Here is a 14762-nt window from a genome sequence, read left to right as displayed (position 1 = left end):
AAGCCAATCAGAGTGGCTGAAAATGTGCTGTTGAGATTAGATGGACATATTGTACTCACTAACTTTGTTATTCTCGATATGCCCGAGGATGAAAAACTATCTATTATTCTTGGTAGGACATTTTTAAACACTGGAGATGCAACGTTGCACTGTGCCTAAGGGAAAGTAACCTTTAGAATATGCGACAAAGAAATAGTGAGGTATTTCCCGACGAAGCCATGAGTGAGAGAGAAGTATGTTCCCCCAGCTAAGCGAGTATGTGTGGTAAGTAAAGAGAGTCTCAGGCCACCGGAGCCCTGAAACGATAACTGAGATATAAGGTTGAGCTTAGCAACCCAAAAAACGATGCTTAATGGGAGGAAACCATTATTTTGTCAAGGACAACGCTAGTGCCCACACGTATGGTGGAAGCCAAACCAGCCCACACGCCCTATAGCACACAGTCTGCGCCACGCCATCGCATGCATGTGGAAATCTTTTTGGATTTTCAGCTTTTAAAATGGTTTATCTCTTAAATGAAAAATCTGATTGAAAATCCGTTTTCACCAATAAATCCCTCGCGACGAGATCTTCAAAACTAAATCTCATATCATTATATTTCGATGATTTTTTGGGGGTTAAAAGTTGCCATGTCTATTGCATATGAATTGCCATGATTTTAAGTTGCCATGATATGTTTCAACTATTTTGTTGTACATTTAAAAGTAATTTTTGACATATTATAAAACGGGGAATTAAGAATTAGACTTGCCATGAACCATAAACTAAAATTGCCATGATACATGCACTTAAAATTGCCATGATACATGCATTTAAAATTGCCATGGTTCATACAAAAAATATTTTTCATGGTCAAAGTACTGAAATTGTCATCATCAAAAAACTAAAATTGTCATGCTCTACAAACTAAAATTGCCACATGGCAACTTTAGTTTAAGCACTATGGCAATTACAGTGTAAACATCATGGCAACTTTTGAGCAATTTTTTTTGTCGAAACATATCAACGTGTGGTCTAGTTTTGAAGATCTTGTCGAGACGAATTTAATGGTGAAAACGAATTTTTAATTCAAATTTTTAACTAGGAGGTAAAACATTTTTAAGCCAAAAACCAAAAAGATTTCTGTTGATGTCATCTGTTCATACGTGGCAAAATAAGTGATGATGAGGCGTGTGGGTGATGTGCAAGATGCTACATGTATGGGCGTTAGTTTTTTCGTTTTGTCAAAATCTTCCATGCTAGCTAGGATCAGACTGGGCTGCAAACTGTTTCTGGGCCGATGGCTTCGCTTGTTTCGCGGTTGTATCATGTTTTTGGGCCCACCCCTATTTTTTTAATGTTTTTGGGCCTATTCCTCCGCTGCTGTGTTTCCTCGGGTTCGGATGCACAACAGCACAAGTAGCTCGTTTGTACTGTACGTGGTAGGATCTCGTTCCACCAAAACCTAGCACCCCATTCTCTCCGACTCTCCAGTCCCACTGCCCCCCTCCCCACTCCCCGCCGCCGCCATGGCGATCACCGCCCAGGTTCCCGACATCATGGGCGAGCGGCAGTCCGGCCAGGACGTCCGCACCCAGAACGGTAACGCCCCTCCCCACCCCGCTCTTCACGCCTGATTCCGCGGGGTCGCGCGCGAGATCTATGTCTAACTCGCTGCGCAATCTCCTCCGGCTGCAGTCTCGGCGTGCCAGGCGGTGGCCAACATCGTCAAGTCCTCGCTCGGCCCCGTCGGGCTCGACAAGGTACTACGCTGCTTCCACTCTGCAAACGAACCCTGTTACTCAGGCTATAAGTTATGCACCGAAGAGTTCACTGGCTGTATATTCTCATAATGGTGGTCACGTTTTTGGGTCAAGCATATGTCATTTGGCAAACGCACCTTTTTCTTATTCTTTGTTCAGATAAAATACTACTGTACTTTCTACCTCTAGCCGTGTTCATGTTTTTTTCATGTTAGACATGTACTGGACATGCTCACTGGTTTTGCCTTGTGTGGTGGTGAACTTTCTACCTCTGTGCATGCCAACTAGTAGTGAACTTTTGGCTGCAGTTCTGCAGATATATTCCAATTTTCTCAAAAGTTCAAACATCTCCAGAAGGAAATTAAATTCGTAGTCCACCAGCCGGTTTATCTGATGGATCAATTCTGATTCATCACCCACATTTTCTGTTGAATAGATGAGTGGTTTTGGTAGGGTGTTAACATGTGTGACGTGTATTCTAATCGAGTACTAGATGGATGTTGTAACTATTAAGTGGTATTTTTGGGAGCGCTATGAGAATGTGGCGAGTCAGGCTCAGTTTGTGGTTGCTGAACTGTGTTGCGCTTGCTTCCTTTATAATCTTCTGTTGAAAATTAGCCAGAAAATAATGTAAAAGCAGGTCAGAGAGACAGAAAAATAGCCTAAAGCAGGTGATGAAAACAGGATTATGAAATCCACCGCAATGCGAAACACAGCCTTAAAGAGTGCTTTGACTCAGCACTTTTCCTTTGATTACATACCCTACACTGAGCTCTTTTTACAAAGAAAAAAACAGTTTCTTGAATCCTCAGAATGTTCCACTGGAATTATACATGTACATATAGATGTGTAGCATGTATGCACAAATTTTATCAATATATCTTCTCAGTTATGGTGTACACAAAAAGAAGAAATATGTAGATCAAAATAGAGTAATCTTTTGCTTTTTTGGAGCCACAAATTTGTCGTTTTTTTGTGTAGCGTACAAATTAATGTACTACCTTCCTAACAAAACGTCTTATATTTTGGAACTGATATAATATTATTTAATAAATTTTTACTGGTATGTAGAACACATTCATACGAGTAGACAGGTTCTGGAGCCAGAGTAGTTTTTTGAAAACAACCCTTGTTACAGTCCACTAAGTTAGCGTATGGGACCTGCAGATGCTGGTGGATGATATTGGCGATGTCACGATCACAAATGACGGAGCCACCATTCTGAGGATGTTGGAGGTCGAGCATCCTGCGGCGAAGGTGATGCCTGGCAGGCAGAGCTGACCTTGTTTTGTTTGAACCATTGCTTTGTTCTTAGATTTTGCTGTGGTTCTTTCTGTTTGTAGGTTCTCGTGGAATTGGCTGAGCTCCAAGACCGGGAGGTTGGAGATGGAACTACCTCTGTCGTCATCATCGCTGCAGAGTTGCTCAAGGTAATGGATGGAGCTTCAGTGCCAAGTTTTTCTTGTCTATGAGTTTCTCTACTATTGTGCTTACACATGATGCTCCTTTTCTTTTTACCAGAGAGCCAATGAACTTGTGAGGAATAAGATTCACCCAACCTCTATTATTAGTGGCTACAGGGTAAGCTTATAATTATATGTTTGTTGCAGTACCCCTTCCATTTTGAACAAAACATGTAATGTCTTACATTACTAATACACTTTTTACCTTCATATTCTGCCAGCTTGCTATGCGTGAAGCATGCAAGTATGTTGAGGAAAAGCTGTCTGTCAAGGTAAATGAATACTCTATGAGGAACAAATGGCAGTACAACTTTGTTCTATTCCGTGCTCACTCTCACTAACATGAATATTCGTCCACACTTGTAGGTGGATAAACTTGGAAAAGACTCTCTTATAAACTGTGCAAAAACTAGCATGTCATCGAAACTTATTACAACGGACGATAATTTCTTTGCAAATCTGGTAAGTTCCTATGGTCACGTGTTCTTCAGGTTTCTTGATTATGCCTTCTCTTTTACATATCTGTGCATGGTGGAGCTCAGAAATTGATGGTACAGTTGTAGTATATTGACTTTGGTGGTGTTTGTTAAACCTAAAATATTTATTTAGTCCATGCATGCATTTTCAGCTGCCGGTCTATTATTTATTTTGATAATGCTGCCATGTTATGGTGTTTATCTGTTAAGTTACTCATCTTTGGAACCAAAAGCTAGGCGTTGCGTTGTTTTTCCATTAGCCTTGGCTAAAACAATGTGATAATTAATTAACGTGGCAGTGGTTTCTTAGGTTGTAGAAGCAGTTCAAGCTGTGAAGACTACAAACTCCAAGGGAGAAGTAAAGTATCCAATCAAGGTAAGCAAAGTGCATATGGTTACAATACTACATTAAAAGAAAGTTTTCCATTCGTAATTGCTATATACTCCCTCCGTCCGAAAAAGCTTGTCCCTCAAATGGATGTATCTAGCAGTGCTATTGGAATTGTAGATTTAAGTTGCTGGGTCCCTTCTCTCTGAATGTACTTCCTCTGTAAACAAATATAAGAGCGTTTAGATCACTACTTTAGTGATCTAAACACTCTTATATTTCTTTACGGAGGGAGTAGATATAAGCTGCACGGCCTTTGTGGACTCTTTAGGCAAAATTTATTTTACAGTTTTGTGCTTTTGTTTTGCTTTACACACCAATTGTATTTCCTGCTGGATGTATTAGACATCTTGATATTACACGTGCTAGTGTATAGTAATCTCGCGTCTAGCTTCATGTTGGGCTGTCCTTTTCCTGATATTCATTCAATTCTACTGCCACTTAAAATTATTCTCCCGTCTTAATACTGTAATGCCTTCTTATGTATTGGAAATTATGTTTGATTCATTTAAAATACGGTTAGGGGAATTGTAATCTGTGACAATTTTGCTTGTAAACTGCTTCTCTTTTGTTCTGCAGAGTATTAATATTTTGAAAGCTCATGGCAAAAGTGCCAAGGAAAGTTATCTGCTGAATGGTTATGCGCTGAACACTGGCCGTGCAGCTCAAGGAATGCCTACCAGAGTAACCCCTGCTAGAATTGCATGTCTTGATTTCAACCTTCAGAAGACGAAAATGCAAATGGGTGTTCAAGTCCTTGTATCTGATCCAAGGGAACTGGAGAAGATCCGTGAGAGGTATATGCATTTTTCTTAATTAGTTTGCAGTTCATTATTATATTTCTTTTTGTTATCTCCAGAATTAATCTGCAATGAATGTGCTCTCTCAAATAACCTGTTTGTTTCTAATTTCCTGTGATGGGTCTTCATGCCTTTTGCCATTTACAATCAATTTATTTTCTATTTTAGGGTACTCAATAGTACTTGCTTCTTTTCGCAGAGAATCTGACATAACAAAGGAGCGAATAGAGAAAGTTCTCAAGGCTGGTGCTAATGTTGTATTTACCACCAAGGGAATCGATGATATGTCATTGAAGGTATGTTTTCATACCTCAGGCAGAGTTAGATTGCTTTTTCCATCCTTAATATAATTTTGTATACTGTTTGCCAGCACACAAACAATTTATGTATTTGGTTGGACTGGTCCACGTTAGTGAATGTCATATTTTTCATAGCTGCTGGTACTTTTGGGGTGGTGCAGACAGAATCTGTTATACTACAGTCAGCATAATATGTTTGTTAATTAAGCCTTATGGCAGAATTTATTGCATATGACTGCGACCTTACATTCCTTCCAATAGTACTCAGTCTGATGTTTTGTCCCCGGAAGTGTCTGTTTCATAATTTATTTGATTTGATTTTTATGAATTTGAAAAGATGTACTGAGGTGAAGGAGGCTTTAAAAAGGATGAAAGGAGGCAAGGCGATGGGCCCTGATTGTATCCCCATTGAGGCGTGGAAAGGTCTCGGGGACATAGCGATAGTATGGCTAACCAAGCTTTTCAACCTCATTTTTCGGGCAAACAAGATGCCAGAAGAATGGAGACGGAGTATATTAGTACCAATCTTCAAGAACAAGGGAGATGTTCAGAGTTGTACTAATTACCGTGGAATTAAGCTGATGAGCCATACAATGAAACTATGGGAGAGAGTCATTGAGCACCGCTTAAGAAGAATGACAAGCGTGACCAAAAATCAGTTTGGTTTCATGCCTGGGAGGTCGACCATGGAAGCCATTTTCTTGGTACGACAACTTATGGAGAGATATAGGGAGCATAAGAAGGACTTGCATATGGTGTTCATTGACTTGGAGAAGGCCTATGATAAGATACCGCGGAATGTCATGTGGTGGGCCTTGGAGAAACACAAAGTCCCAGCAAAGTACATTACCCTCATCAAGGACATGTACAATAATGTTGTGACAAGTGTTCGAACAAGTGATGTCGACACCGATGACTTCCCGATTAAGATAGGACTGCATCAGGGGTCAGCTTTGAGCCCTTATCTTTTTGCATTGGTGATGGATGAGGTCACAAGGGGTATACAAGGAGATATCCCATGGTGTATGCTCTTTGCGGATGATGTGGTGCTAGTTGACGATAGTCGGACGGGGGTAAATAGGAAGTTAGAGTTATGGAGACAAACCTTGGAATCGAAAGGGTTTAGGCTTAGTAGAACTAAAACCGAGTACATGATGTGCGGTTTCAGTACTACTAGCTGTGAGGAGGAGGTTAGCCTTGATGGCCAGGTGGTACCTTGGAAGGACACCTTTCGGTATTTGGGGTCAATGTTGCAGGAGGATGGGGGTATTGATGAAGATGTGAACCATCGAATCAAAGCCGGATGGATGAAGTGGCGCCAAGCTTCTGGCATTCTCTGTGACAAGAGAGTGCCACAAAAGCTAAAAGGCAAGTTCTACAGGACGGCGGTTCGACCCGCAATGTTGTATGGCGCGGAGTGTTGGCCGACTAAAAGGCGACATGTTCAACAGTTAGGTGTGGCGGAGATGCGTATGTTGAGATGGATGTGTGGCCACACGAGGAAGGATCGAGTCCGGAATGATGATATACGAGATAGAGTTGGGGTAGCACCAATTGAGGAGAAGCTTGTCCAACATCGTTTGAGATGGTTTGGGCATATTCAGCGCAGGCCTCCAGAAGCTCCAGTGCATAGCGGACGGCTAAAGCGTGCGGAGAATGTCAAGAGAGGGCGGGGTCGACCGATTTTGACATGGGAGGAGTCCGTTAAGAGAGACCTGAAGGATTGGAGTATCGACAAAGAGCTAGCTATGGACAGGGGTGCGTGGAAGCTTGCTATCCATGTGCCAGAGCCATGAGTTGGTTGCGAGATCTTATGGGTTTCACCTCTAGCCTACCCCAACTTGCTTGGGACTAAAGGCTTTGTTGTTGTTGTTGTTGTTGTTTGAAAAGATGTACTGGGTTGTTGTTGTGTATGTTGATATCACTTTGTGTTGACTGTAACTAAATCTGCTGTATTGGCGTTTGTTGAAACATCATTTCAGTACTTTGTTGAGGCTGGAGCAATTGCAGTAAGACGTGTTCGTAAGGAGGATTTGCGCCATGTTGCCAAGGCAACAGGTGCAACAATGGTACGGCTTATTTCTTCATATGCCATATTGCCGATTAGATATTTATGATCAAGTAGTATTTTCATAATTTCACTCTTTAATCTCATTCATGTCTTAACTTGATTTTGTTGAAATATTACTAAAGTTGCTTGCTTCTGTTTTAAAGATTCTAAAGAAATTTGCAATATCGGAATGCATTTATTTGATGATTTCCTGTTTCTGAATATTTGCTATTACATCGTAGCAGCATACCAATCTTTTGCAGTATGACTTTATTAGTAATAAAACAACTTCTATCATTGATATTCCCAAGTAATAATGCAAACAATTACTTTCTCAAGCCAAAATGAACTGCTTGTCAGTATCCTAAAGTAATAAGAATCTGCAGGTGACTACTTTTGCTGACATGGAGGGTGAAGAAACATTTGATCCATCATTCCTTGGACATGCTGACGAGGTCGTTGAGGAAAGAATTTCTGATGATGAAATAATTCTGGTGAAAGGCACAAAGAACACAAGTGCGGTAAGTATTTCTTCATGCCAATGTTGAGCTAGCTTTACTACGACGAATGACAACAGCATTAGTTTCAAAGCTAGAGGCATCACAATTGCATTTCTTTTATGCAGGTTTCCATTATACTCAGAGGAGCAAATGACTTCATGCTAGACGAGATTGAACGGTCTTTGCACGATGCACTGTGCATTGTGAAGAGAACTTTGGAATCCAATACGGTAGGACCTTTTGCTGCTGTTCTTCCTTGTCACCTTGTTGTTTCCCTGTTGTCATGATTTATATGGAGTGTGGGATCAATCTATTTATTGTCTTTCTTTAGCATTTTTCTTGCTACTAAGTGTGACCCGGGAGTTAAAAATTTAGCTGGTGCTTTCTTGTTCCCAGTTTTGTTATTTTTCCAAGATTCTTTTGTATACCATGCTTGTTGCTGGTCCATACTATGGCATTTTTGTTTGCAGTTTTATTTGAGGCCATGTTTTTAATAGCCCCAATCCCAGTCTTGATAACTTTTTGCATGCTTGAAGGAGAATAGGAACAGTTAAAAGGCATCATTTAAATGAACCACTTTGTTCTGTAGTATCTGCATATCTCGTCTGCCATTTCATATAATAGTGCTAGCATTAGACCTTCTTTCCTGGTCAGTGAATATAGTTCTGTAAGTTGTCGTTTTCTTGTAGGCAGAAACTAATTATTGTCAGTAGTGTATTTAACATGTATATTGGTCATGCAGGTAGTTGCTGGTGGTGGTGCTGTAGAAGCTGCATTATCTGTGTACCTGGAGAATCTTGCTACAACTCTTGGATCCAGGGAACAACTGGCGATTGCTGAATTTGCAGAATCTTTGTTGATCATACCAAAGGTTTGCTCAGTTATCTTTATACCTATGATACTTGCATACTGAACCACATGATATGCTAATGGGAGCAAGGCTGTGTGATGACAGGTCCTCGCTGTTAATGCCGCAAAAGATGCAACTGACCTTGTTGCAAAGCTTAGGTCATATCATCATAAAGCTCAAACAAATGCTGATAAGCAGCACTTGTCAAGGTACTTCTTGAGTTTATTTATCTCTGTTAAAGATCTAAGCGGATTATGGCTCCGCTATGTTGCATAGGCCTTCGAAGACTAGTTTCACCACCCTCTTGAGGAAAGTAGTTATGCACTCTGGGATGTGCATATTGAGCAATGACATACTCCCTCTATCAACAAAATATAAAGACGTTTTTTGACACTTCATATAGTGTCAAAAAACGTCTTATATTTTCATAGAGGGAGTATAACACAATATCTCCTTGGTTTCCTGTACACTGCAAGCTCCATCTCAGTGTCTACTTTGAGCTTTCTTTTGTATCGCACCAGAGTACTTGTGGTTTTAATTTTGAACTTAAGTCGTTGGTAAGTGCGCCTAAATGCATAATTTGGTAAAGCAACTGCTTTTAGATATTTTTTGTAGTTCAATCATCATTCAATGTACTTGCCCACTGCTGTTTTGTTCTGCTACTTTAAATGTTCAGTTTGTGTCTTCCGCTACTGCACATGTTCAACTTTGTTTGAATTTGCTGCAGCATGGGTCTTGATCTGACAAAAGGTGTAATCCGCAACAACCTTGAACATGGCGTGATTGAGCCAGCAATGAGCAAAGTGAAGATCATTCAGGTTTGTTAGCGCACTTGTTGGCTGCTTGTTCACCCACGGTCTTCATGCCGAGATCCATGGCACATCTCATACCTTTTTGCTCTGCAGTTTGCAACAGAAGCAGCCATTACCATTGTGAGGATTGACGACATGATCAAGCTTGACAAGGAAGAGTCTGGCCAAGAAGAGTAGCCACTTGCCATTTTACGACCCCTGGTTGCTGTTTGTTATGCCATGGCTGGTTGCTTATAGACTCTTAGATGCTGCTTGTGATTTTCCTTTTCTTCCTCTTTGTATTGGCGGACGTTCTCGTAGAATGTTGTACGGAAGATGGATGTATGGGTGATTGAGTGTATCATTATGTGTGGGTAGTAGGACTCGTGAATGCAAGCAAATTTTGCCTGCCTGCAGCTTTAGGGCATTGCTGATAGTTCATGCAAGTAACATTGTTGTCATATATGTATTGATCCACTGTTACCACTGCTTCACAGGAAGCTGCTGCATCATGTTCGGCCGCAGTTGCTTTGGTTTAATATATGTGAGCAATTAGACACTTAATACTTGATGAAAAGGATGTTTAGCCAAAATAAAGTAGACCTAAATTTGGTCTAATAATTTGAAATCTTTGTATGTAAAAAAAGACTAGAATTTTACACCTTTTCCACGTTTGTGTTGGTAGCTTCTGTAGGTTTGTTTTCCCATAATTTTAATTCTTGCACATTCAAGGTTATAGTAATAATTATGTGGCAAGATTGCAACTTGAGTAATTTTTTCTGTAATACACATACTATTTGAGTATGTATGTATGTATGCATATCAAATCATGTTGGCAACCTTGTTTCTTTTGGATCAGGTGAGCATGTTTGTGTTTCTTTTCTTTCGACGAAAGATGCACAGGTTTCACGGAAGTGGATTTGCAGCACCCGGGTGCTCCGCACCCTATACGAACATTAAATTCAAAAAAAAAAACCAAGAAATTTGAAAAAAATTCTAAGATTTTGGATATCAAACCTGGGTTCTTGATCTACTCCCCTGTGAAATTTCATGAAAAAATACCATGAAATGTAATCGTGGCAAAAAAGACAAAAAATTCCTATGTATAGAAAAAACTGTTTGGACAAATTTTTGTCCAGACAATATTTCCTTTGCCACGGATACGTTTTTCGGTATTTTTTCATGAAATTTCACATGAGAGTAGATTAAGAACACATGTTTGATATCCCAAAATTGCAGAATTTTTAGATTTTTTTTGGTACTTTTTATATTTAATATTCGTATGGGGGTGTGGAGCACCCAAGAGCTCATGTGTATTTTCCCAGGTTTCACATTGCTTATTATTACTGTTGAGTAAATAGGCAATTTTTCGACTAATTTAATCCATAGATAAATCACTAGCAATGGGATTGACTGCATTGACGACATACTGACTCTGATTTAAACATGTACGTACTAAGCAAACAGTAGACAAATCTACATATAATGCTAGTACTGCTACTAGGAAAATAAACAAGAGCGGGATGAACGCGTTATACCCTCTAGTAGGCCAGGCAGAAGCCGCAGCAGCGATGACAGCAGCAGCGGCATCCTCGGCTGCCTTCTTGTCGGCTTCGGTCTTCTTGGCGGCGGCACGTTCGGCGTCGGTGGACATGGTGATGACGAAGACGACGTGGACGTAGAGGAAGTAGTGGATCGGAGCCGAGCAGTCGCGTAGTCGCTTCCCAAAAACCTATTCGCCTCTCTCCCGTACAGGAACCGGAGAGGAGGGGTTTCGGAGACCTGCTCTCCCATCGACCGTGTACACGACGGACGAGTTGGAGTCACTGGCGGCAGCAGCAACAAAGGAACGACGAGGGCGGTTCGTGTGGGAGCATATGTGATCTGTTCGTGGCGGCTATGGTTAGGAGACACCGCACACTTATATAGGCGCAACCGCGTGGAGAGACGTGGGCTCGACCCACGTCTGAGTCCGTGATAGCCTACGATCCGAAGTCTCAGATCGTGGCCCAGCTGTCAGAAACTCTCCGTTAGTGACTGTCAAAAATAAGCGTGTAGGTGTGAGCTCAGCTCGGCTCATTCCCGCAACCCGCGGCGCGACGTGACGAGGCGGGCGGCGGAGGAGGAGTGCGCGAGGGCCTCTTCTCTTCTCAAGCTCCAATAGCATGTAGAAGACAAACCCTTATAAGGAGGTCCAACTCCTCTTTCACTTCCGGGGTGGGACTAAACTTCCCATTGCACCTAGTGCCAATAAACCCACATGGGCCCTTAGAGATTTTCAGAAATTGCTATATGGGCCTAAGGCCCATCCCAAATTTCAGCAATCCCCCACCAGATCTCGAGGGCCCATTGTGTCCTCTGTTTCAATTGCTTTTTCGATATACTAGTGTTTTAGTGAAGACCTGTTAAGGTTGAGCTTCACCTAGAGCAAGTAGTTACACTCCTTCACAACTGAACAATGGACTATGCCTTGAATTGTCAGTTTGACGTAAAGAAGCTTCACTACATGTCTTACTAGTACTAGGCTGCCGAAGGCTGACCCCTCAGGTGGAGCATATAAGTCACACTTCTGGCCTATTCATGAGCTTACTAGAGATCACCCCAATCTCATAGACTGTGACCAGCAGTCGGGCTCACATAGGTGTGTTCCTCCAAAGATCACTCTGTAGGATAGCATCTTGCTTATATAAGCTTTGGAACACATTAAGACAGTAGTCATCCTACCATACAGTATCGAGAGTATTGCATCTCCAATGGAGTGGGTTAGTGTAGTTACTCTTCTCAGTTCACCATTGGCTTGTTTTCCCAGGTCCTACTTCACGGGATCTCCGATCACATAGGTTGGGTTACCACCATGGCAACTCATGTGGGTCTCATACCCATCTCCCTCGATGCACTATCTATCACAACATGTGATAGCCCTTTTGTAAAGGGATTTACTAGATTCTTAGCCGTATGGACATACTCCAACGCTATCACTCTGGAGTTTCTTAACTTTCTGACAACTTTTAATCCCATTCTTATGTGTTTGTTAGACTTCATGTTGTCCTTTGAACTCTTTACCTTGGTGATGACAGTCTGATTGTCACAGTTCATAAGGATAGCCGGAACCGGTTTATCAGCCAATGGCAAGTCCATCAAAAGATCTCGAAGGCATCCTGCTTCGACACCAGATGTGTCTAATGCTGTTAATTCTGCTTCCATTGTCAATCTCGTTAAAATCGTTTGCTTGCAAGACTTCCAGGAAACAGCGCCACCTCCAAGAGTAAACATATACTCAATTTTGGCCTTCATCTCATTAGCATTAGAGATCCAATTCGCATCACTATACCCTTCAAGTACCGACGGGTATCCCATATAGTGAAGTCCGTAGTTCATAGTACCCTTCAGATAGCGCATAACTCTCTCAATAGCATGCCAATGTACATCACCCGGGTTGGAAACAAACCGACTCAGTTTGCTCACATCAATTGCAATGTCAGGCCTTGTTGCGCTCGCTAGGTACATGAGTGAACCAATGATTTGAGAGTATCTCAGTTGATCCTTAGTCGTGCCTTCGAACTTTCGAATCAACACGCTAGGATCATATGGTGTTTGAGATGGTGTGCAGTCTGAATATCCAAAACGACTCAACACCGTCTCAACATAATGGGACTGCAGAAGTGTGATCCCACCCTCATTATCTCTCAGTAGCTTGATATTTAAGATAACATCAGCCACACCAAGGTCTTTCATCTCAAAGTTCTGAGACAGAAACGACTAGACCTCCTCAATGACTTTGAGATTGGTTCCAAATATCAGTATGTCATCAACATACAAGCACAATATAATTCCTTCGCCCCCACCATGGCGATAGTATACACATTTGTCAGCTTCATTAACAACGAAGCCAACAGATGTCAGAGTTGTATTAAACTTATAAAGATTTCAGCAACCTACACACCTTTCTTTCCTGACCATCTATCACAAAGCCATCTGGCTGTTGCATGCAGATTTCCTTGTTTAGCTATCCATTCAGAAAAGCCGTCTTAAAATCCATCTGGTGGATGAGAAGACCATGCGAGGCCGCCAACGAGAGTAATACTCGAATGGTGGTCAGTCTAGCCACAAGTGAATAAGTATCAAAGAAATCTCCTCTTCTTTCTGGTCATAGCCCTTGGCCACAAGCCTAGCCTTGTATTTTTCAATCGTACCATCGGGCCTAAGCTTCTTTTTGAACACCCACTTACATCCCAATGGTTTACAACCATAGGGACGCTCAGTGATCTCCCATGTCTCGTTAGCCATGATGGAATCCATCTCGCTACGGATCGCATCCTTCCAGTAGTCAGCTTCTGGAGAGGCATACCACTACTGGAATCAGAAGATTTGCCGTCTACCCCCTCTTTGCCGTCAGCTAGCAGACGGCAAAGAATGGCTTTGCCATCAACCACCAAAAAGCATAGGGCAAAGAGGCAGCGGACGGCAAAGGAAGGCTTTGCCATCAGCCAACATTTTGCCGTCTGCTAGCTAACGACAAAGCTTCTTTGCCATCCGCTAGCTGACGTCAAAGAGGGTGTTTGGCCCACTGGTTGTTAAGCCCTAACGGCCCCCCTCTTTGTTGTCCGCCCGCAGACGACAACGCGTCCGTTGCCCTCAGCTAGCAGACATCAAAGGCGACACGGACGACAAAGCTTCAAAATAAGTTAACGGCCCACGCCCCCGCCGTCCCCCTCTCTCTTTCTCCTCTCCTCTCCTCTCCGCCCGACGAGCACCGCTGTGGCCTCATCGCCCCACCGCCTCGCCGCCTCTCTGTCGCTGCCCCGCCCGGTCGCCGCCCTCTCCTTGCCTCCCCACCACCTCCCGAGCCTCCTCGTCGCAGCCGCTAGTGAACCACCCCCGAGGGGCGCCACCCGTCGCTGTCCCCTCCCTGCCCCGTCGCCGCCCCCTCCCCGACCCGTCGCCGTCCCCACGGTGAGCCCCTGCCATCCCATCTCTTGTTTCTTTCTCCTATTTTTTAGTTTAGTTAGTTTAGGTTCAATTAGTTAAGGTTTTTAAGTTTAGGTTTAGGTTATTTAGTTTAATTAGTTTAGGTTTTTTAGTTTAGTTAGTTTAGGTTTAATTAGTTTAGGTTTTTTAGTTTAGGTTTAGGTTTAATTTGTTTAGGTTATTTAGTTTAATTAGTTTAGGTTGTTTAGTTTAGGTTCAACTAGTTTAGGTTATTTAGTTTAATTAGTTTAGGTTTTGTAGTTTAGTTAGTTTAGGTTTAATTAGTTTAGGTTATTTAGTTTAATTAGTTTAGGTAGTTTTTTTCTTCTATTTGTTTAAGAATAAACAAGAAAGATGAAAAACAGAAGTAAAAGAAGAAGAGGTGTCGGGGTGTCATGTCGAGGGTCGAGGGGTCGGGGTGTCATGTCGAGGGTC

The 14762-nt window shown here is 42.1% G+C and overlaps 1 protein-coding gene across 1 annotated transcript; it reads left to right on the top strand.

The window, feature by feature from the left end:
* The first annotated feature begins 1421 nt into the window (after positions 1-1421).
* LOC119336530 (T-complex protein 1 subunit alpha) lies at positions 1422-9923 on the top strand. Its single transcript, XM_037608569.1, has 17 exons — positions 1422-1581; positions 1678-1742; positions 2910-2999; positions 3086-3172; positions 3264-3323; positions 3427-3477; positions 3572-3667; positions 3992-4057; positions 4649-4866; positions 5069-5165; positions 7151-7237; positions 7605-7739; positions 7844-7948; positions 8461-8589; positions 8674-8777; positions 9296-9386; positions 9474-9923. Exons 1-17 carry the CDS (start codon positions 1509-1511, stop codon positions 9555-9557), a joined length of 1638 nt encoding a protein of 545 aa, XP_037464466.1. The 5' UTR covers positions 1422-1508; the 3' UTR covers positions 9558-9923.
* The last annotated feature ends 4839 nt before the right edge of the window (positions 9924-14762 follow it).

This window comes from Triticum dicoccoides, chromosome 7B (assembly GCF_002162155.2).
Source record: "Triticum dicoccoides isolate Atlit2015 ecotype Zavitan chromosome 7B, WEW_v2.0, whole genome shotgun sequence".
NCBI lineage: Eukaryota > Viridiplantae > Streptophyta > Magnoliopsida > Poales > Poaceae > Triticum > Triticum dicoccoides.
This window is presented reverse-complemented; position numbering and strand designations above follow the sequence as displayed.